The sequence below is a fragment of the Poecilia reticulata genome, chromosome 19 (assembly GCF_904066995.2).
Source record: "Poecilia reticulata chromosome 19, P_reticulata-male-v2, whole genome shotgun sequence".
Lineage (NCBI taxonomy): Eukaryota > Metazoa > Chordata > Actinopteri > Cyprinodontiformes > Poeciliidae > Poecilia > Poecilia reticulata.
Genome location: NC_088848.1, coordinates 13,554,754 through 13,575,978, shown reverse-complemented (window position 1 = coordinate 13,575,978; position 21,225 = coordinate 13,554,754). Strand labels below are relative to the sequence as shown.

The 21,225-nt window shown below is 41.9% G+C and overlaps 2 protein-coding genes across 12 annotated transcripts in view; one reads left to right on the top strand and one right to left on the bottom strand.

Moving 5' to 3' along the window:
• The window catches only part of tanc2b (tetratricopeptide repeat, ankyrin repeat and coiled-coil containing 2b), a 159,130-nt gene extending 143,090 nt beyond the window's left edge, over positions 1-16,040 (top strand). For 9 of the 11 annotated variants that reach the window (XM_081600757.1, XM_081600758.1, XM_008437287.3 and 6 more), the window contains 16 exons: positions 1,043-1,210; positions 1,862-2,022; positions 2,216-2,324; positions 2,408-2,530; positions 2,629-2,865; positions 2,955-3,170; positions 3,756-3,849; positions 5,194-5,327; positions 5,700-5,823; positions 6,256-6,431; positions 6,554-6,686; positions 7,673-7,702; positions 8,935-9,026; positions 9,220-9,366; positions 9,544-9,644; positions 10,337-16,040. In XM_081600757.1, coding sequence (XP_081456883.1) covers positions 1,043-1,210; positions 1,862-2,022; positions 2,216-2,324; positions 2,408-2,530; positions 2,629-2,865; positions 2,955-3,170; positions 3,756-3,849; positions 5,194-5,327; positions 5,700-5,823; positions 6,256-6,431; positions 6,554-6,686; positions 7,673-7,702; positions 8,935-9,026; positions 9,220-9,366; positions 9,544-9,644; positions 10,337-12,398 — 4,107 coding nt within the window. In that variant the 3' untranslated portion in view covers positions 12,399-16,040. The remainder of the gene's footprint in view (positions 1-1,042; positions 1,211-1,861; positions 2,023-2,215; positions 2,325-2,407; positions 2,531-2,628; positions 2,866-2,954; positions 3,171-3,755; positions 3,850-5,193; positions 5,328-5,699; positions 5,824-6,255; positions 6,432-6,553; positions 6,687-7,672; positions 7,703-8,934; positions 9,027-9,219; positions 9,367-9,543; positions 9,645-10,336) is intronic. The other 2 variants (XM_008437289.3, XM_008437288.3) reach the window with 1 other exon arrangement.
• Positions 16,041-16,210: 170 nt separating this feature from the next.
• Positions 16,211-20,841, bottom strand: g6pc3 (glucose-6-phosphatase catalytic subunit 3). The gene is made up of 6 exons (XM_008437286.3): positions 20,496-20,841; positions 19,550-19,656; positions 19,373-19,463; positions 19,173-19,291; positions 17,959-18,100; positions 16,211-17,870 (listed from the first exon to the last, which is right to left on the bottom strand). Exons 1-6 carry the CDS (start codon positions 20,711-20,713, stop codon positions 17,528-17,530), a joined length of 1,020 nt encoding a protein of 339 aa, XP_008435508.1. The 5' UTR covers positions 20,714-20,841; the 3' UTR covers positions 16,211-17,527.
• Positions 20,842-21,225: the final 384 nt, after the last annotated feature.

Genomic DNA, 21,225 nt, shown 5'->3' with positions numbered 1-21,225 from the left:
AAATGCGCATTTGACGCGTTTGTAGACACGTCAAATGCGTCTTAGATAGATGCTGGTTTAGGTAGAATTTTTTTCCCTGAGTACATTATATCCTTGCTTTTTGAAAACTGCATTTTCTGTATTCTGATTATATCTGTATTATGCTAAAATGTGTTTAATCTCAAGCTTCGAAGACTGAGGAAAAAACTAAATAAAAAAAAAATCAAAGAAATCTGCGAGGCGTAGAAATGCCTTCCCACAGGTCTGGTTGTGAGGATATAAAAATGTTCTGTAAATGTAGAAATTTGATTCTTAAAAAAACTGAATTTTGACCAGTGGCAGTGTGGAAAGGAAAGAGGGAGTTTAGCCACTTGTTTATTCTGCCTCCCATCGCTGTGTGCTGTTCTACCAGCTGTAGCTTTACTACGCAGCTCATGAAGGTAATTATCAACCACCTGCCATCATCAAAATGCATTCCCTTTGTGATAAAAAATGTTAGAATGACTCGACAGAGAGACGTTATGCTTTTATATACAGTGAATAAACGTTGTCCAGGTGTTGCATTTAGCATTTATAGAAAGCAAATGTGACTGTGTTTCAGTTTATTTATTATGGATTTAATTATTCTTTTAAAAAAGCCCTCCTAACAAAATAAATAAGTTACTAATTACCTCAGACAATACTTTTTATTATTATTATTATTATTATTATTATTATTATTATTATTTACCTGCATTGTAGTGTCACTAAAGCTTTTTTGAACAGCCAGGACCCAGCGCGTCCTTTGATTAATAATGCATTCGAAATGTTTCAGTGTGCCTTTCGTAATGAAATATTTTATCTCGCACCCCCAGACTCATTTAATTTCATGTATTCGGATGCGCTTCCAGACTCCATAAAGAAGTGACAAGTGATAAATTTACATTCTTCGCTCCGAGGAAGTCCGTGTGGAGCAGCGAAAGGCGCTCCGCGTGCAAACACGATGCATTATTCATGTTGTGCAGAAGGGATCCAAAGGAAATCGGCATTGCCATTCAGATTCTCTGCTTCCCTCCTTCCTCAGGTGGTTCCGGTAAACCTGGCGGAGGTGTACCTGCTGCAGTGCAACATGCGTTTCCCCACGCAGTCGTCGTTCGAGCGGGCGCTTCCCCTCCTCAACGTGGCCGTGGCGTCGCTCCATCCGCTGACGGACGAGCAGATATACCAGGCCATCAACGCCGGTTCGCTGCAGGTAATTTTCCTGAAAACGGCGCGTCAGGCGATGGAGACTTTATGGCTACATTCACACCTGCATGCACAGTAACGTCACACGTAGCCAGCATGGCTCAGTGTTTGACAATGTCGGGGCAAATCATGTGATTTTAAAGTTGTTTGTCGAGCACGTTAACAACTTGATCCTCATTATAGTCCAACATGGTTGTTAGTTTTTCTTCCCTCTTCCGCGTATCGGGATGTGGATTATTGAGGTTTGTTGAGTATCCACATTTCAGGTGAGTGCTGTGTACAGACACAGTTCACATTTGAAAAAAATCTGATATGTATCAGATACCACATACCCAGGTGGCCTGAGCAGCATTTGTGAAAATCCAATCCCTGTTGTTCAGACTGTCATAAAAAGATCAGACACAGGCTGCAAAAAAAAAAAATCTGATTTGAGTCACTTTAGGGTGTAATGTGAACATAGCCTATGTGTAGTAATGGTCCAAACAATCTTATGGTAGCAAAACAGACCCAAATCATTGGCCTTCCTCTGCCGTGCTGGACAGCATGATTGTGTTTATGCTTATATGAACTGGGCAAAAAAAAAGCTTTGTCTTTAATTTCAGCCCTGACAAATATCGACTTCTTCCAGCTTTAACACGTGCGTTGTGTTTGGTGGCAGGGCACGCTGGACTGGGAAGACTTTCAGCAGCGCGTCGACAACCTGTCAGTCTTCCTCGTGAAGAGGAGGGACGGTACCAGGATGTTTGTTCACCCTTCCTTCAGGGAGTGGCTGATCTGGAGAGAAGAGGGAGAAAAGACAAAGTTCCTCTGCGACCCGAGGTGAGCATAAGCGAGAGAGCAGGTGGATAATGGAACAGTAAAATCCAGGATCAGAGACACCACATGTAAAAAAACCAAACTTAAAATTAAAAAGAACTAGTTGTGGATATTAAAGAACTTAACCTCACCAGCAGTGCTGTTAGCTTTAAAAAGTACAGGAAGCACTGATGGCATGTGTTCATCGTCTCTGCAGGAGCGGACACACCCTGCTGGCCTTCTGGTTCTCTCGCCTGCAGAACAAGCTGAACAGACAGCAGACCATCGAGCTGGGCCATCACATCCTCAAAGCGCATATCTTCAAGGTGGAACGTTGTAACCAGGCAAACACACACACACAGCTGTGGTCAAGCATTGCACTAAAGAATGTTTACGTTCTGTCTTCAAGGGTCTCAGCAAGAAAGTTGGCGTCTCGTCGTCCATCTTGCAAGGTCTGTGGATATCTTACAGCACAGAGGGTCTTTCTGCGGCGCTCTCATCGCTCAGAAATCTCTACACTCCCAACATCAAGGTGCAGTGATCCATAAACGATGGTTGCGTTTAATTATAACACGCAGAGAACACTTCACAGATGAATCCCAATGCATTCCTCTTCGTATGCGTGTTTAGGTGAGTCGGCTTCTGATGCTGGGCGGTGCCAACGTGAACTACCGCACGGAGGTGCTGAATAACGCCCCCATCCTCTGCGTCCACTCCCATTTGGGCTACATGGACATGGTGGCTCTGCTGCTCGAGTTTGGTGCCTTTGTGGACGCCCAGTCTGAAAACGGCCTCACACCGCTTGCCTACGCCGCTGCCGGCGGACACATGGCCATCGTCACTGCACTTTGTCGCAAGAGAGCAAAGGTGTGTGGAGGGGAGGGAGCGGCACAATGAGGCGCGACTCTTCGATCGGACCCTGTTCATTTGGGTTAATATTTGTTTTTGTGTGAAAGGTGGACCATCTGGACAAGAACGGCCAATGCGCCCTGGTTCATGCGGCCTTGAGGGGCCACATGGAGGTGGTGAAGTTCCTCATCCAGAGTGACTGGAACGTGGGCTCACAGCAGCAGCAGCAACAGTCACCACAGGCGCAGCAGCAGGCAGCCTTCACCAAGAGCCAAGCGGTCCAGCAGGCACTGGTTGCTGCAGCCAGCATGGGCTACACAGAGGTGCAGCACATCTGCTTTTGTCTGTTACCGTGACGCTTCGCATGTCTCTTTGTCATGTGGAATTTACCTGACAGTGGTGATATTCACAACTTCCGCCTCATGTTTTTTTTTTTTTTTTTTTTGCATCTTCCTGTAGTATTTTCTGTATCTTCAGGAGCGTCCATCGAGCAAACTCAGAAAACCAGAAAATTAAATAAGAAAAACATGGCGAAGACAAACGCGCACACACACTTTCCAGACTTTTACTTGTAAAAAATTTTAAAAAGGAGAAAAAAAGTGAAAGCCATGTGTCATTTTGCGTCCTCTGCACAATTGCTTGTTGTGAAGTGGAACATAAAATCCTGAATAAAATACATTGAAATTTTTCAATACTTTTGCAGTACTCTTTAATGGGTTGTGGTGGAAAGAAACTCCACGTCCCAAATATTCATACACTTAACGCATGGAAGCACAAGATTAGACTGAAATCAAGAGACTTGCACATAAAAGAGGAGAAACATGCGATTTAACAAAAAAAAGAAAATGGAGATATTTAAGTGAACCAGGATGTTAATGTGTGGCTTCTTTTGTGTTTTCCTCCATCAGATTGTTTCCTACCTGCTGGACCTGCCAGAGAAAGATGAAGAGGAAGTGGAGCGTGCTCAGATCAATAACTTTGACTCCCTGTGGGGAGAGACAGGTGGGGATACCTTCAACACCGCCGCATTACACACAAAACTCGCGCAAAAATCAATCGCAAAAGATGTCTTGACGTGAAGTCCTGCAGGAGAGAACGTCCTGGGGTCTCTCCAGACAGGCACTGTTTTTCTTTGAGAGGGTGCTTCCTGAATGCCGCCGAGAGGCAAGAGCGCTGCAGTGCGGATGTAAGCGATCTCTCTTGTTGCGTCGGCCTGCGCGCTGCTGCTGCGTCAGAGGCTGATGACGACGCAGTCAGAGGGTGTCGCTCACAAGCAGGGGGAAAGGGTGGGGAGGAGAGGCAGTCGCTCCAGGGGGGCTTTCAAATGACTAGTCTGATTGTACTGTGGCAGGGTGCTGAGAAATGTAATGCATCATTGTAACCTGCAGCTACAAAATTTCATTACAGTCTTTCTTCCCCCAGCTGCGGCGTGGAAACGGCTGTTCGCGAGTGTCTGCCGAGGCGCGAACGTGCTCTCACTCAGTCACATACTTATCATTTTGTAAGGGATGAGAAGGCCAACAGATGCTCTGAGAGCGACTCGGGGAAATGTACCCAGCTACACACCTCAGCTCAAAGGAGTTCTGCAGTAGAAAATAAATAAGCTGATGCAAGGTCATACAAACGGGGCAGCAACCGCCTTCAGTGTTAGAAACTAGGTCATGCTTTTTAAAAATCCTAATTATTATAACTGAATGAGACAAATCTCTCCTCGATTATCAGAACATCTCAAATGTATCAGGGAAGATTGCGCTTTTTCCAATGCAACATTTATGTTTTCCGAAACATTTTTAAGTTTAAAACCATTCATCAGAATATAGTTCAAAAGCTAATTTATATTGGTAATTCTGTATAGCCAGCGTGTGACAAACTGAAAGCAGCTCCTTTGGTGATCATAGCATTAAAGTCCAATAAGAAAACAACTTTATATTCCAAAATACATTAATGACTAGGCAGGTGTCGAACAGCATAAGGTCTGTGCTAAAGAAGCTGGCTGCGCAAATTTCTGTATCCCAGCATTATAACGGAAAGCTAAGTGGAAGGAAAACTGAGAGGATTGAGAAGCAAAACTCATTCGGGAAAATTCACAAGGAATCAATTGAAGTCCAATCTTCACCAGATGAGATGATAAATGTTCATAAGTGTACACGCCTCGCATAAAGCAACTTCCCAGAAGTGTGTCAACGCAGACAACCAATCTTTGGAAAGAAGAATTTTAGATGGGTTGTAGTGGGTGAAGCATGTAACCTTATCAAAGGTAGAAAAAAAAAAAAAACCAACAATGATGCATGAATTTCCAACATTACTCTCTTGTTTCTCGTTGGTCTGTGTATGTCTTGCCATCAGCTCTGACGGCAGCCTCGGGTCGCGGGAAGCTGGAGGTTTGCCGCCTCTTACTGGAGCAGGGCGCCGCCGTGGCTCAACCCAACAGACGAGGCATTGTTCCACTCTTCAGCGCCGTCAGACACGGACACTGGCAGGTCGGCGACAGCATTCTCTCACTTTGTAAACTTCCATCTGTTATCTGTGATCCAAGTTTCCCAAGTTGCTAGTTTTGATTTTTGGTTAGATTTCTTATTGATCCGGGTCGCCGTCCATGCTGTTATCCTTGTTATGCAATCTTGCAAAAACGAAAATATTTTCCCATAAGACTGAACATTTCCTTGTTTTAAATTTGAAATGTATTCAATTAGTTGGTAGGGACAATGCAAAGTAATTACTCACTTTTCTAATTGACTATTTTCCATCAGCTGTTCCTGGACAAATGAAAAATGTGTCTAAACGAACTACAAGTCGTTAAGTTCAAAGTTTAGATTGTGAATTTGATGTATTTTTTGTTTTTGTTTTTGCAGATTGTAGACCTCCTTCTCACTCATGGAGCCGACATCAACATGGCTGATAAGCAGGGCCGCACGCCTCTGATGATGGCCGCCTCAGAGGGACATCTGGGAACGGTTGAGTTTTTACTCTCCCAAGGTACGTAGTCCCAGTACAACGTTAACGAACTGGAAGATGGCAGAAAACATTAGCTTGATGATGCTAGTTTTGCCTTTACTTTCACCATTAGACATTTAAAACAACCGAAAACTAGACAAAATAGGCAAATGTTTAAATACTCAGCACGTATTCTGTATAAGCTGAGTTGAAATAGCGCAAAATCTGAAGAAGGTTGTAATGTCCCCCCAAAAAATGTTTGAATAAGAGATCATTAATATTTTTAAAAAAACATTCACCAGTGGTTATAACTTCAGGATGAACTTTTGGCATGGCTTTGAAATGAGAAGTGTTTAGTAGATCGGTATGTTTCCACCAGTTTCAGTAAAACTATGCATCAATTAGAGAAACAATGAGCATAGTTTCAGTTAATATCAGTCAAATTAAAGGTGCTGCTGCTGTTACTTTTCCCAGGAGCTTCTCTGCCTCTGATGGATAAGGAGGGTCTGACTGCACTGAGTTGGGCCTGTCTGAAAGGACATCTGCCCGTGGTCCGCTACCTAGTGGAGAGCGGCTCTGCCACTGACCACGCAGACAAGAACGGACGCACGCCCCTCGACCTAGCAGCCTTCTACGGCGACTCTGACGTGGTAGGAAAGATACAAAAATTACATTTTTAACCAATTTGCTCTCATATATCTACTGTATTGTGTCATTTACGTTGGAATCAGTTTTTTTTTTCCAGTGTATCAACTGTTTTTTTTTTTCCCAGGTCCAGTTCTTGGTCGACCATGGGGCCATGATAGAGCACGTCGACTACAGCGGCATGCGGCCTCTGGACCGAGCAGTGGGCTGCAGAAACACGTCGGTGGTGGTGGCCCTGCTCAAGAAAGGAGCCAAGATTGGTAAGAAAAGTTCTGAGAGACTGAGGAGCCTTTTAGTGAGGCGCACCATGGATGCAGCATCTTTGGCATCATAAAGGGAATGTTTTAAGACACAGTGCATCGGAGAAGTACTTACAGTCCTTGGACCTTTTAACATTATGGCCCTTTACAATGTTTTAAACTAGTAGAGACATACTTCATAATTGTTGATCTTTCACATCTAATTTGCCTACACTAAGTTTGTAGTTGACAAACTTGAGAAAACATGAAAGAGTTTGAGGGGTACGAAACAAAAGTTAAAGTAGCATCTTGGCCAAACATCCTGCAGTGCAGTTGGAGAATGAGCTGCATGGAAAGGTTACAAACTGTGACTCCGTAGATGAAAGTCCTCCTGTTTTTCCTCTACATGCATCTTTCTCTTTGCTGTATTCTGTGGCAACAAGCCATGGACTCTACCCCCTGCTTACTGCTGCCTCTTCTCAGCTATCTATAGCTCTGATGTGTCTTTTTATTATTATTATTATTAGTATTATTATTATACAACTGTACTGCTGTTTTTTTTGTGTTTTTTTTTTTTGCTTTCCTCTTATCATTTTCTCTCAGTGCCTCTGTCTGTCTCCGTCGCTCTTTTCTCTCTCAATCACATCTTCGTTCTCCATTCCTCTGCAGTTACTCAGAGACAGGTTGTTATTAGCGCCTGCGGTGTTTCTTTTCGGTATCTGTTTTTCTTTTTTTCTTTTTTTTTTTTTTCTTTTTGCTGAGGCACTTACCTCCTTCGCTTCTCACTGCTGCTTGTGTTCCTTTTCTCACCTCTCCTCCACAACATCCACCACCACCACCACCTCTTCCTCTCTTTCACCCACCTGCTCTCTCTCTTTCCTCTTGCTCTTTTTTGCACTCCCACGCCACTATTTTTCTCCGGCAATCCCGTCCCCACCCACTCACCCTCTACCACCTCACTCTTGCCTCCACTCCAACCCCCTCCCTGCCTCTTTCACCGGCGCCAGGATGTCAGACGCTGCCCAGTCGGCCCCGAGGTAAAGCCAAGGCTGTCGACCTCTCACCCTACCAGGCATTTTGACAGCTCTATCTCCTCTCTCTGTGTTGTCTGTGTGGTCCTAAGTGTCAGCAGGCGAGCTTAGCTACCAAAATCCTTCTCAAACTGACAAATAATAACATGCAAAAAGGTATTAGCTGTGACAGTGGCGAGCTCGGGATTGTCTAGAGGTAGATGCTAACGCCAAAGTGGTTTCATAAAAGCATGCCCGGCCTCCAGCCTGCGACATCATGCTGAAATATCCTCTCACCTCGCAAATGCATGAACAGGAACACGCATTACTGCTTACGTGGAAGTGATTTCCCCAATGTGCATGTGTTTGTAGACTGCAGTGGAAACCCACGGTCATCCTTCAGGTGTGCCTTCTGTATCAGCCTGGTTGTTTCAGCAGCATTTGTCCTTCAACCTGCAGCTCAGTGGACAGTTAACATCTACAGATCATCCCCACCTCACATCAACTCTGCTTGCCGTGTGCTGTTCACCACACCTGCACCATGTCTGCTTGTGCAAGTTCTCATATAGTTTACATCGGTTGGTGTGTGTATATGTGTGTGTGTCAAAAGCTGCTTTTGCACAGATACAACACACACACACACACACACACTAGTTGGCAACAAATCCGTCCGCTGGGGTTTTTTTTGTTGTTGTTTTTGTTTGTATCTGGGTTGTTGTTTTTTTTTTTCATGTGGAAGCCAGCTTTCTCTTACAGTGCTGTAAAATACCGCCCCCCACCTTATGGATCTCCTCTATTGTGGCTGAAATACAAGATACGATTTTCAAATGATGATTTCACTAATTCTGTTTAGAAGTTTGATTTAACCAAGTTCTGTTTGCATATGTTTGATCCATTACACGACATGAAATCTTTTTTTTTTACCGATTGGACTATTTTTATGGTTGCTTTCAGGAGCCTTTTAAAAATTGAGCAATTGGAAAAATATTTTTGACTGAAGCATGAAGTTCCAAAGCGAGGTCACATTGAGGTTTTAGAGCAGATGTGTTTTATCTTTCCTCTGCATTCGATTGCCTGTGTTCTCTCTTCCATTCCCCATTTTTGACTGTTGTCCTGATTCTTGTGGTCTTACTGTTGTTTGTGGTGCGTCTCCTAGTTAAACTTTCCTTCCTCCATCCCACGCCCTTTAGATTTGTATTTAGCCACCTGTCTTTCTCACCACGTTTTTGCTGTCATCCTCTCCGTCGTGTGTTGTGCAGGTCCAGCCACGTGGGCCATGGCCACCTCAAAACCTGACATCATGATCATCTTACTCAGCAAGCTCATTGAGGAGGGGGACAGCTTCTACAAGGTTAGAGAACAAGAGTTTCAGTCTAATGTGCATATTTCATCCTTTGATTTAAATGTTTTTTCAGATTATTATTCTGCAAATTTGAATAATAATATAAGTAAGACTCACAGCATGGCATAGAAGCATAGGATAGGACACAAAATGATACTGTATGGATGGAAGTTAAAAACTGTGGGGGGTTTTCTTCCAACAGAAGGGGAAGGTGAAGGAGGCTACTCAACGTTACCAGTACGCTCTGAAAAAGTTTCCACGTGAAGGCTTTAGTGAGGACCTCAAGACATTCAGGGAACTCAAAGTATCACTGTTCCTCAACCTGTCCCGATGTCGGAGGAAAATGAATGTAAGTCTGCCATTAATCTGCTCTGACTAATGGAGAAGTACCCAAAATGGCTGAGATGAAAAGCATAAAAGAGTCAACGTACTGGGATTTAACCTCGTGCAAGGTCATTTTGTATTAGTCATTTCATGTTTTTAAGGCAGTTTGTCACATTTTTTGTATGCATTTCAATCTTTGCAGGACTTTGGGATGGCTGAGGAATTTGCTACCAAGGCACTTGAACTGAAACCAAAATCGTATGAGGCCTATTATGCCAGAGCACGTGCCAAACGTAGCAGCAGGTACCTCTCTTCATCCTTCTAAGATCCAATGAAAGGGTTTTGTCGTTTGCAGTGTTTTCTCTCAGGCACACCTTATGCATCTAATAAAACCTTTGATTGGTAACGTTGTGTGGACCTGAGACCATACTTGTCGTTGAAAATGATCATAGAATTGTCTATTCGTAGTATAATTTATGTCAATTGTAAAGTAAAGCAGGTTATATTGTATATTAAAACATAATATGTTAACGTTGTAGTCAAGTCAAGTCAAAGTTTATTTTTATAGCACATTTACAACAGCCTCAGCTGACCAACGCACTTCACAACAAACAATCATCACAGATAGATAGATGACAAAATAGAAATAAAATCAAGGTTAGTAAAACTAATAAGACAAAAATAATATTGGGAGAGATACCAAAAGCTAATAGCATGAATAAAAACCAGACAATTTTGAAATTTAGCTGAAGCTAAAACATTTTATTGTCTGTTCCAGTTTAATTAGCTTGTGATTGGATCAGTTGTTTGAAAATTACTTCAAAATGATTGGCTCTCAAAAATATTTCCCTGGCGGGTACAAAAAGGAAGGTGCGGAAAATATTCTTCACCATCTTCATTTCTTGTATTATATTTTTGAGATGTACTCATACTCTGTGTGTGTGTGTTGTGGACCTGTTCTCTAAAAAAAAATCAAAATTTTGTCTTGTTTTCAGACAATTTCCTGAAGCCTTAGAGGACCTAAATGAAGCCATAAAACTATGTCCAAATAACAGAGAAATCCAGCGACTCCTCCAGAGGGTGGAGGAGGAATGTCATCAGCTCTACCAGGAAGAACACCAGCAGCAGGACATGGAGTTGGAGCCTCCACCCTCACCTCCCCCAACACCCCCTCCAGAGGAGGAGGAGTCCTTGTCCCTGTCCATGCCTCTTCCCCCTCCACCTGAGCCCCGCCTGGAGGACATGGAGCCTGTCCAAGACCTGTTTGAGGATGAGGACTACTTAGAGCAGGAGCTGGAGGCAATGTCTTTGGCACTACCACCTCCAGAATCTCTCACCAATCCGTCAAGTCTTCCCATCATACAAAGCCCACCTCTCTCCCCCACACACCCGGATCAGATTTATTTAACTGGGGGCTCACCCATGGGCCAGCCTTATGAATACCTCCCAACCTCCTCCTCTATGTCCTCCCCAACTCGAGGTTCATATCAGCCCCCATCGCCCTCTCTCTCTCCGACTCATCAAAACTCCCACTACCGACACAGCCCTCCTCACACTTCCCCAGTGCACCAACAGTCCTACCGATTCAGCCCACCTCCGATGGGCAGTGGGGGTCAGGGGATGGATCACCAGAGCCCACCGCCTTCTCCTTTACGTCGGGCTGCTCAGTACAGAGCTAGTCCACCGTTGGAAACCGTGTGCTTGTACAGATCGCAATCTGGGTCTCCGGTGCGATACCAGACGGAGCAGCTCCCTGGACGACCCAAATCTCCCCTGTCCAAGATGAGCAGCCAGCGTTCATTCCAGCTGACCTCACAGCCGTCAATATCCTCCCAGCATCACCAAGCCCAAGGTCTTCGCCTCCAACCCTCTATCGCCCAAATCGTCCGCACAAACCAGCCCAACGTCTTGGGCAACAGCTTTAGCGGTCCAATGGGCCACTCCATTGGCGGTCGCTATCAGGGGGGCTCAGTGGATGTGGAGAGCCGCCTGGTGTACCAGCCGTCCCTGGATGGGCGGTCCATGCCCCAGGTCCAGGCCAGCCTCAGCTCTGGGGCCCTCTGTCAGCACGGCGGCCGAGGAGGGGTCATGGAGTCAAACCTGTTGAAAGATGAGCTACCCCAGCGCCCCTCCTCTGCCTACCGCGCCAGCAGCGGGGGACCAGGGGGCATCCGTTACAGCCAGACACCTCAGATAAGCCGCAGCCAGTCTGCAGCCTACTACCCAGTCTCTGAACACGTACTGGAGCGTGCAAACGCCATGCCTCCCTGTCAGCTGGGCTCTCCTGAGATCCCCCACATGGTGAGACGTCCCGTGAGTGCCAATACTACTGAGATGAAGCAGCACGTGCCCACCCCCAGGCCTCTCATCCATTCTCAGAGTGTAGGCCTGCGATTCTCCCCCTCTAGCAACAACATCTCGGCTGGGTCTACTTCCAACATAGCTCAGGCCTTTAGGCCCTCCGCGTCTATTCAGCAGATGGAGATTCCCTTGCAAGCCACATACGAGCGCACCTGTGATGACATCTCCCCGATCTCTCCCTCTCAGAGCGGCGGTCTGTATCAGGGCGAAACCACCCGCTCCAGGAATACGCCTTTCATGGGGATCATAGACAAGACCGCTCGGACTCAACAGTACCTGCATCAGCCCGGACGGTCCAGGCCCATGACCTCCATGGATTCTGCTATTAGCCCAACCTCCCCTGGGCAGCTAGTCCAGCAGGGCTCCACCTACAGTCCCCCGGCATCTCTGGGTAACATCGCCTACTACAACAAGACCAACAATGCCCAAAATGGACACCTGTTGGAGGAGGACTACTACTCCCAGACGCAGCCCTCCTCATTGGGAAAGCTGGCCAACGGATCCCGGGGCACTGGTGATATTCTGGAACGGGTCAGCCAGGTGCCCACCTACCCCGACGTGAAGGTGGCGAGGACTCTGCCAGTGGCACAGGCCTACCAGGACAACATGTACCGCCAGCTGTCACGTGACTCCCGGACCCAAGGCCCTACATCCCCCATCAAACCAAAGAGACCATTTGTGGAGTCGAATGTGTGAGTGGGCAGTTTGGACTTTGGTGTGTCAGTAGAAGTGAGGGTGGAAGAATATTTATCTAAAAAAAAAAACACAAACAAAAAAAATGTGACATGTGATCTGTGTATGTGTCATGGACAAACTCATGCAAAAGAACTCTTAAAGAGACACAACTCCAGTCAAAGAGAGAAAACCACATTTAGGCTTTTAGACGCAATCCTATATGAAAAAAAAAAAAACATAACTGATACTGAAATGATCATTTCATCGTCATCATCATAATCTGCACACAGGCCGAACAACAGAAAGTTTCTGAGTTCTCATTTCATTCTTTGACCAGTGCACTTCCAAGACTTAGAGTGGCACAACGCGACCACAAGTAACCACCCCAGATGGGACGGAAAGAGTGACCGTGCTCCTCCTCATCAGACTCTGCTCGTGGACTCTCTGCTCATCTTCTGTTCTTTCAAAGTGTGCTCTTAACCAAGATTGCTGTGTAGGCTCTATTCTATGTACTACAATATTATCTGTTCAATACTGTACATTGCTCTGAAAAAGCAAGAGGTTCTACGACTCAGTACTTAGAGAAAAATGACAATATTTATAATTAAGTTATATATTGTACATAGAAAATAAAACAAAGAATAGTTTGCATTTTAAAGTTTATTCTGTTAGCCCTGCTACTGTGTCACACTGCTAGTCGTGTGGAGGTGGAAAAATTGACCAATGACAAATGAGGGACAGACAAGCTTTGATACATTGTTGTTTGGAAAGATGCAAGCAACTGCTTAAAATCGCAAACTGCTTATGATTGAAGTTGTCGATTTATTCTTTGTGGAGGGGCTTAAATTGATCAGATGTAGACCGCATGTTTTACATTTCTGCTTCTTTCTTTTTTTTTTTTTTTTCAAACGCAAAAGAAACAAAACAAAGGATTGGTAATATTTCCCAAAATGAAACTTTATTACAACAGGTTGATAATTAAAATGGTCAGGCTGCAACTTCTGTGTGGATTTATGCATGCTAAAAACAAACAGGAAAAAAAATCTACATTTTATCTTTTACTTGGCAACATATCTGTTACAACGGGTTTAGAAACGTATACTCAGTCCTATATGACTGTTTGGTTATTGTGACGTTAAAAAAGTAGCCCATTTTCAAAGCTTTTGCATAACGAAATTAAAAACAATATATTTTAGGGACAAATTGTTTAATAAAAAGGTGCAATAACCTAAATAACCTGGTGGCATATGTGTGAACACCTTTAAAGTAATTCTTTGAGAATCTGTTTTTTGTTTTGTTTGTTTTTTTATGACTGCATAGTGTTCAGCATTCTTGGCATTAGTCCATTCTAAAAGTTCTCTAAATCCGTCAGATTGTGAGGACATCCCTTGTCCACTGCTCTCTTCAGATTTTATGTCTGATTTAGTTCTGGATTCTGGCTCAGCCGGTCCTTAAGAGAAGCAACACCCTAGCAAAGGATGTGGTCCAAAAGCTGAAGTTTTTTGTTTTTTTTCCCCCATTAATCTACAATGTTTTGCTGCTGGCTTTAATGTTTAAAGTCATCTCTTGATTTTACCTTTTTTTTCAGACTGGAAGTAGTAACATTTTGGAGTGGCCAGAATCCCAACTTGAATCTAATGGATTGAGCTAAGTATTAGGGTGATTGCAAAGAGAACTTTCCTTACTCATCACCAAAGATAAACCATGAAAATGTCAGTGGAAACATGCAAAAAGCTGCTGAGCAATTATAAAAAGACTTTATTTGCTTTAATGCCAATGAAAAGTTTTCCCTTGCCTTGTTTTCCATTTTGGAGTAAAACGTAAATACCTTTAGATGGTTGTTTCCCCAAGATGATACTCGGTTTAAGTTTTTTCTGCCAGGTTTAGGGATACCTTTGTACAGTGAGATCCCTTTATAGATTAGCTAAAGGATCCAAATGTTAAACAAATTCAATATAATTGATTGTTGTAGTGAATTTCAATAACACTGAATGCTGAAATTGAAGAGTCCAAGGAAGCATTTGTCTAAAGCTGAACACACTTATGCCACCAGGATTTATTGATTTTAGTTTTTTTTTTATTATTATTATTTTCAAACAGATTAGCTTATTTTTCTGTTCAGTAGAGAAACGTTTTGAAAAGAGACATTTTTTTAACGTAATTAAAAACCAGACTTTTCTAAAGAGTCACTGTAGATCCACTGTCCATAGAGCCATTTGGCTGCAGTATGTTGGTTATTCGTTATTAATTAGTGGCTCCAGTTGTTGGAATTACAGAACAGAGATCTGCTTTGATTGCAATACAGCGGTTTTGCCTAAGTTAACGATGAGTAATTAACTGGAAGTGTAATATTGAAAGTACAATTGAAGTTTGGTTCTGTCCCTCCTTCGAAATAGTGACAGGTTAGTGCTCAAAGGTTACAAGCAAGCAAATGCATCTCCCCACCACCCCTCCTCCTCACCAGCTCCTGGTAAACATTTCTCCCTCTTCTACTTTATTTTCATGATTTTTTTATTTATTTTTTCCCCCCAGCCAGTTCTGCCCTCTGAATGCGTCTTACATTTTGAACTAAGGGTGCACTTTATATATTTTATCTACTTGGGTTGTTGCTGCGCTTGGTGAATTTGGAGAGCATGGGTGTGCGTCCGATGCGGCCAGACTGTCAGAGATTCCATTACTGTATAATTTTTCAGCTTGGTGGTGAGTGACGGTATGAGGAGAGAACGACGTTTTTAAAAACTGGCGAAGATGTATAGACTTTCTAGCACAAGCTGTATATAGTGGTTTAGATACTGCGCTCGATCCGGCTCGGATTTGTGGGTTTGTTTGTTTTTTTTTGTGTTTTGTTTTAAAGGCCAAATCATGTTTCACCTTGTTCCAAAAAAATAAAAACCCAAAAAAAGCCTATGTAAGAACAGCTTCTTAAATGCACAAATGTTGGAAATAATAGAAATCTGCTGAAAGAGAATAGAATAATTATAGACTAATAATAACAATAAAGCTTGGTATTTTCTCCAGAATCTCCATATTTGGAGTCATCGTAATGTGGAATAACAAAAATAGTCACGTTCTTGTTATATTTGAGAAAAGTTATAGGCTTTTTTGTCTGTAGCTTTTTTACTTTGTGATGTCAGATAAAGATGATCGACAGAGAGACCTCCTCCTCGTCTCCTGTTTCAACAGCTACCAGAGAAATGAAGGTCAAACTGTATCATACCTAACTTAAACAGGACTTGTTCGGTTGCGGGAGTCCAAGGGCGTTCGAGTTCGAGCTGTACGTGTATATTAGTTTGCTGTAAATAGTCCGATGCATGTTCTATTCTTTCCATGAAGCTCCAGCAGAAACATGTATAGCAGTGTGTGATACGGTGTCGGGAATTAAGATAAGGAGACGGCTGCTGTCCCCGAACTGTCCTCATCCATTCTCCTTCAGCCTCACCAGAACGAGTAAAAGATTTCCTTTATTTTAGTTTTTAAACGTATTTGCTTGCTGAGCAGAGTTCTCTTGTCTGTAAATGTGAGCTTTCAGATCGCTGTGATAAAAAGTTTCATTAAAAATGTTAAAAAAGAATGTGTTTTTATCTCATGATAACTGATTGTAACATGTACAGTCCAACCTATGTATTAAAAAAAAACATATTTATAAATGGTTATAAACTGAAACACGTTATGCATGTCGGTCATTTATTTTTTGACTTGTCAATTGCATAGATATGGTAAAAAAAAAAAAGATGTTAATCCAACGCAACATGAAACAGAGATTTTTGAACAATGTTAGCAATTCTTTCTTTCCATACTCTGGAGAAAAAAAATCTGGACTCAACCCTCTTAAGGATCTTTAAATAGAATTTTTAATTTGTAGAAGCAAAAATAAAAAACATTAGAACATCTTGATAAATTTGAATAACATTGACAAGTGTTTCCTCAATTCAAAAATAAATCTTCCTATCAAGAAAATAGTGTTAAGACTTTGTGGATCTGGATTAATTAGCTACTTTGAGTATGTAGGAAGGGATTTGACGGCCAAGGAATGTTTATTAGTTGGCTCTCTAAAGGATTTTCACTAAATAGTCCGGAAAGAAGTATTTATTAAAAAAAAAAAAAAAAAACAGGTGTTGAACTGCACAGTGAAATATTTTTGTTTTTGTATTTTTGTAAACAACTGAAATACTACAGTTTAAAATGGCACAGACTCGGATATCTCGACCACTAGGGTTTTTAAAAAAAAAAAAAAAAAAAAAGTGATTGAAATCTAACGTTTGACACATCTGGTGTGTATGAAAGTGCTTTCAACTTTAAACAATTTGACACAACTTTAAGTCGCCTTATGTGCATGGGCCAGTGTAAGCTACATTAAGGAATACTGAGGTTTTCAAATGTAATGGTCTTGAACTATCCATGAAACATTTCCTACAAATTGAACTACTTTTAATGAGATGCCAGAAAAAGTGCATAAGGTAGTTCCTCCTCCCGTTGCAGCTCACTGCAGAAGAAACAATGCTACTTTTGAAAATATTTATGTTTTTGTTCCAGAAACAGAGAAACAAAAAGGTCCCACAATTGGCTCCGGAAAATTGCTAATGCGTATTTATTACGCACACATACGCTTGTGTGTTTGTATGTGTCATACATACGCTATTATCATTACGTAATAAATTATGCAGTAATTTATTTTTGCTAAATAAATTATTGCAACTGTAATAAACAACATACTGGATCATAGCAGCAGGGGGAATAATTGTTCAATTTGCAATTTTTGACTTTCACTTTTAAGAGCTGTAAAACAGTGGAAACCTGATGTCGGCCCACGCACAATAGAGCTGGTTTTTGTTTTTTAACACTTAGAACACCAACAAATCATTGAATACAAATTTGGAAAGCGTGAACGTTCTCTCACAATCGCCACGAATGAGGCAAAAGTGCATTGTCAAAGACGAAAATATTTTGACAGGCTAAAAATAAAAACTCTTGATCACGTCACTTACAACAAAAAATAAATAAAAATACCAGCATTCTTTTTTTGGTTTCTGTTTAACACCATTAAACAGAGAACTATATCTGAAATACAACATCATTTAAAGTTGGAACCTTCAGAAGTAAGAAGAGTAAAAGACTCGAGACAACTTGGACTCATGTGAAGAAGTGCCTCTCTAATCCTTTTTCATTTTGCGTATGAAAAAGTGAACCAGCACAGGACTGACCGCCATGACAGTCAGAGGCACCAGGGTGAACTTGACGAAGACCATGCAGTAAAAGAGGTCCTGTGATTTGCCAGGGAACGGCAGGCTGTACACGAGGTACAGCCCAATGAATGAAACAGCCAGAGACAGAGCGCGGTGATTCGTCGACGTACACCATCCGCTTTGATTCCAGTTCTGGGCCAGCCCCAGACCAACAAGGGTCCCGCAGTCCCGGGCCAGGGCGGAGAACGGGACTGTGTCCAAGCGGACCCACTCGGCACGGCTGCACCATTTCTTCGCCAAAGTGACAGTCCTTTAAAATAAGCAAAAATAAAACCCCATGAGACAGGATGCCTCTCGTCAAAGCATTGATTTATGTTCCATCAGTTTAAGACCCTCACCAGAGGAGATCAATGCCAACCAGCTTCAGGCCAACATTCAGAATCAGAGCACTGAACAGCATTCCTGCACTGAAGCTGACGAAGAACAACAGGGGGCGCCCTTCTGGCACTCTACGGCCAAGAAAAATCCCCAGAAAGATGCCTGGAGACGATCAGTTCAAATAAGTATGAAAAATGTGTAACCATGACCTCTGTCAGTGTTTTCAGATTCTTCAAAGGGAATTCAGATCCTTATAGCGTTTCTACAGATTTCCCATGCTTTTACATAATCAATTTTCAAGCATTGTTTATAACATTCAGAATAATTCACTAGAATTATTTCCTTCGTTGAGTTTGGTAATCACAAATAAAATGTTGATAACCTCACCACTACAGGTGGCTGTACAGAAAGAAAGCTTATGAAGAATATGATGGAAATATCCAAGAATCATCTTCATAACATTATAATTCAATAACAAAGTGTCTTGAGTCAGAGGCTTCTTGAGAACCTCTGTAACAAAGACCAGTACTGGAGATCCTTCCTGCCTACAGCCATTATATATTATAAGACCAAAATTATTCATACTGCTACCAGACTAACATCTTAAATTTCATTTTAATTGTCCCTACATGTTTTTTCTCACTATAATTAATATTAACACTCCAAAGTAGCCTTTGAAAAATGCCCGTCTTATTTTCTACCAAAACCTTTTTTTTTTGGAATAAAATCAATTGTTCAACTGTATAAAGATTATTTGAATAAACATAGTTTGAGGTATTTAATGTCCGTCTGCGCTTAATAAAGTATTTTGGATTTGAATGGACATATAAATCAGACCCAGTGAACTGGTTTAAAACTTTTATCTTGGTATCAAAAAGCCAAAACAGCTTTTTAATCCATATTTCAGAGCTAAAAAAAATGGATTGGATTTATATGTCAGGAAATCAAACACCAAAATAGTCAGAGTTGGCATAAAAAAAAAAGGTTGTGGCAAATCAAAGTTCAAATAAAAACGATTTATTTCAAACTCTACTGTCATTTAGCCTAAACTCATCCAGACTTGGAAATTGATTCAAATTCCACTTTTTAACACTGTGTTATTATTAATGAGGCCAGAGAAAGAAAGATGCAAATAAATCAATCGAAATGCCTTTAAATTGTAGGGTTTCTGCACCATAGGCAGGTGGCATTGCTGTAAATATATCAAGCATGTGTGATAATTCTGTACTCAGACCTGCAATGATTCCAGTAACAACCTGGTGAGGAAAATGAGCAAGGATAAAGATCCTGGATAGTCCAACTGAACCCACCAGCAGCCCGTAAATCAGATAGGGAGCAGCTGATATCTCCCAACTGTGGACAAAAGACAAGAAAAACAGTTAAAACTTTTGCGCTTACTCCTCCTTTCGAACATACTTTGTTCGTTTTGTTTACCGGTGAGTGCGGGAGTGCAGAAAGGAGCTGAGAGGGGGCACCACAACCCACCAGACTGCAGCAGTCACCATCGCGTGTCCTGACGGACTGCCTGAGAAACGAACACCAAATCTGGAACTCTTAACTCCAAATGAAGGGCGCTGAATACGACTTGGGTGTGTTTAGTTTTTGCCTCACCTGGGCCGGTTTCACAGGTGCATGGAAACTGGAAAATTCTGGGCTTTGTGATGAAAAATAGTTGACATTCGCCAACCCACCAGAACGGCCTTTCTCCAAACAGCACCCTAGGAGAAGTCAAAAGGACAAAAAAAAAACAGAACTCCATTGGGACTTATGGTTGATCAAGAACAGGCAAGAAACAAAACAACTGGCATCTTTTAGTTGAAAAAAGAGTTACAAAGCCACTTCTATCTAACGTCTGCATACAAAATTGAGATTTTTTTTATTTATTATTATCTCAAGTTTTTGGAGGATTTTAGACTTTCACTTAAATGTTTGTTTTCATTCAGTTAAAAAAAACGTTTTGAAAAGAAGCTGGAAAACAAAAGCAACTGAAAGCTTTCAGTATCTACAAGAATATTCAAACTAAACCCCACTAAATATTACCTTGCATAACTATTATTTTAATTTAATGTATTATTTTATTTAGCTGTTGCTTTTACTCCAGCCACTTAATACTTTTCTTTTTTGTTTGTTTGTTTTTAAAATATTTATTTTGTACGATATCAACAGCTGTCGAAAATGAATTGCAAGGAAAATTGAGTGTCTCAACCAAATGCCAATCACAACATGGAGTCGACACTGACGTACGTATGTGGCGTTAAGTGTCGTTAAGAGTCTGTTCCCCTATGTTTATGGTTCCACTACAGTCTGTTCCGCCACGGACAACATATAGAGTAGGAACTGCGGTGTTGTCCCGGAAGCTACAACGTCTACTAAAGTAAAATACAAGAGAATCTCAAATTTTATGTTAACCAAAATGTGGAGACATACATAAGAATGGAGAAATAAGTTACGCCGATTGTTGTACAAGACGAAAATCAGATGCTACATATCCACATATTGCACCTAAACTGTAAATCAAAAACTAAATTTGTTATTTTACCTGTTTCCACGGTCTTACCATTTAAGCATCAGGTTTAACCACTCCGTCAGGGCCGAGACCCACAGCACCGCAACTCCCAATCGATTAGACACGAAATAACTTAAAGGGAATAGGAACAGAAATCCTACTTGAGGATCTCCGAAGTGAGTGACGGTGAGCCAGAACTGCTCTATGTTCTTTGTCTGCTGCTGCAGACATTCAGCCATCCAAATACCCTTGGTGTGCAACGCCTCCATTTCTACGGCGTCTTTTAAAGTATATTAGATCGGTAGAAATAATGACTGAAATTGAAATCTTCGTGTGCTCCAGATGTGTCGTTCGTGCCCGAGCCAGCTTGACTGGCTGTGCGAGCCAACCGTGAAGAAACGGCATAAACGTTGTGATGATTTGTTCTAATGCGTCAAATTCTTTAACAGTTATATATTGGCCGGTGCTACTCTTTTGAAAAATACTTTTATGGTCTGGATGTGTCCCTTTTGAACACGTTAGGTTTTTTTTTAGATGAAGTGATCACACTGAACGAGATCCCAAAGAGGTCCCTGAATTCCCATGATGAAATCGCGAGGATGCGATGCGGAGAAGCCAGGGTTGTATGGAGAATGAAGAGTTCCAAATTACAATAAATAAATACTGTAACTCATAAAATAATTGTTTAAATGTGTCATGAAATTTGTCATCTGCATGTGTCTCAATTAAATGGGTTGAGTTCGTTTTAAAAGCTAGTTAGAATCATTTCATGATTTAAAAC

What these genes read in the sequence shown, in the direction of transcription:
- g6pc3 (XM_008437286.3), bottom strand. Translation starts at nt 20,713, where the DNA reads ATGGAGGCGTTGCACACCAAGGGTATTTGGATGGCTGAATGTCTGCAG. An exon ending in TTAAACCTGATGCTTAAATG is followed by an intron (nt 19,657 to 20,495) that starts GTAAGACCGTGG and finishes GACTTCTCCTAG; the next exon opens with GGTGCTGTTTGGAGAAAGGC. An exon ending in TGTTACTGGAATCATTGCAG is followed by an intron (nt 18,101 to 19,172) that starts GTCTGAGTACAG and finishes GATCGTCTCCAG; the next exon opens with GCATCTTTCTGGGGATTTTT.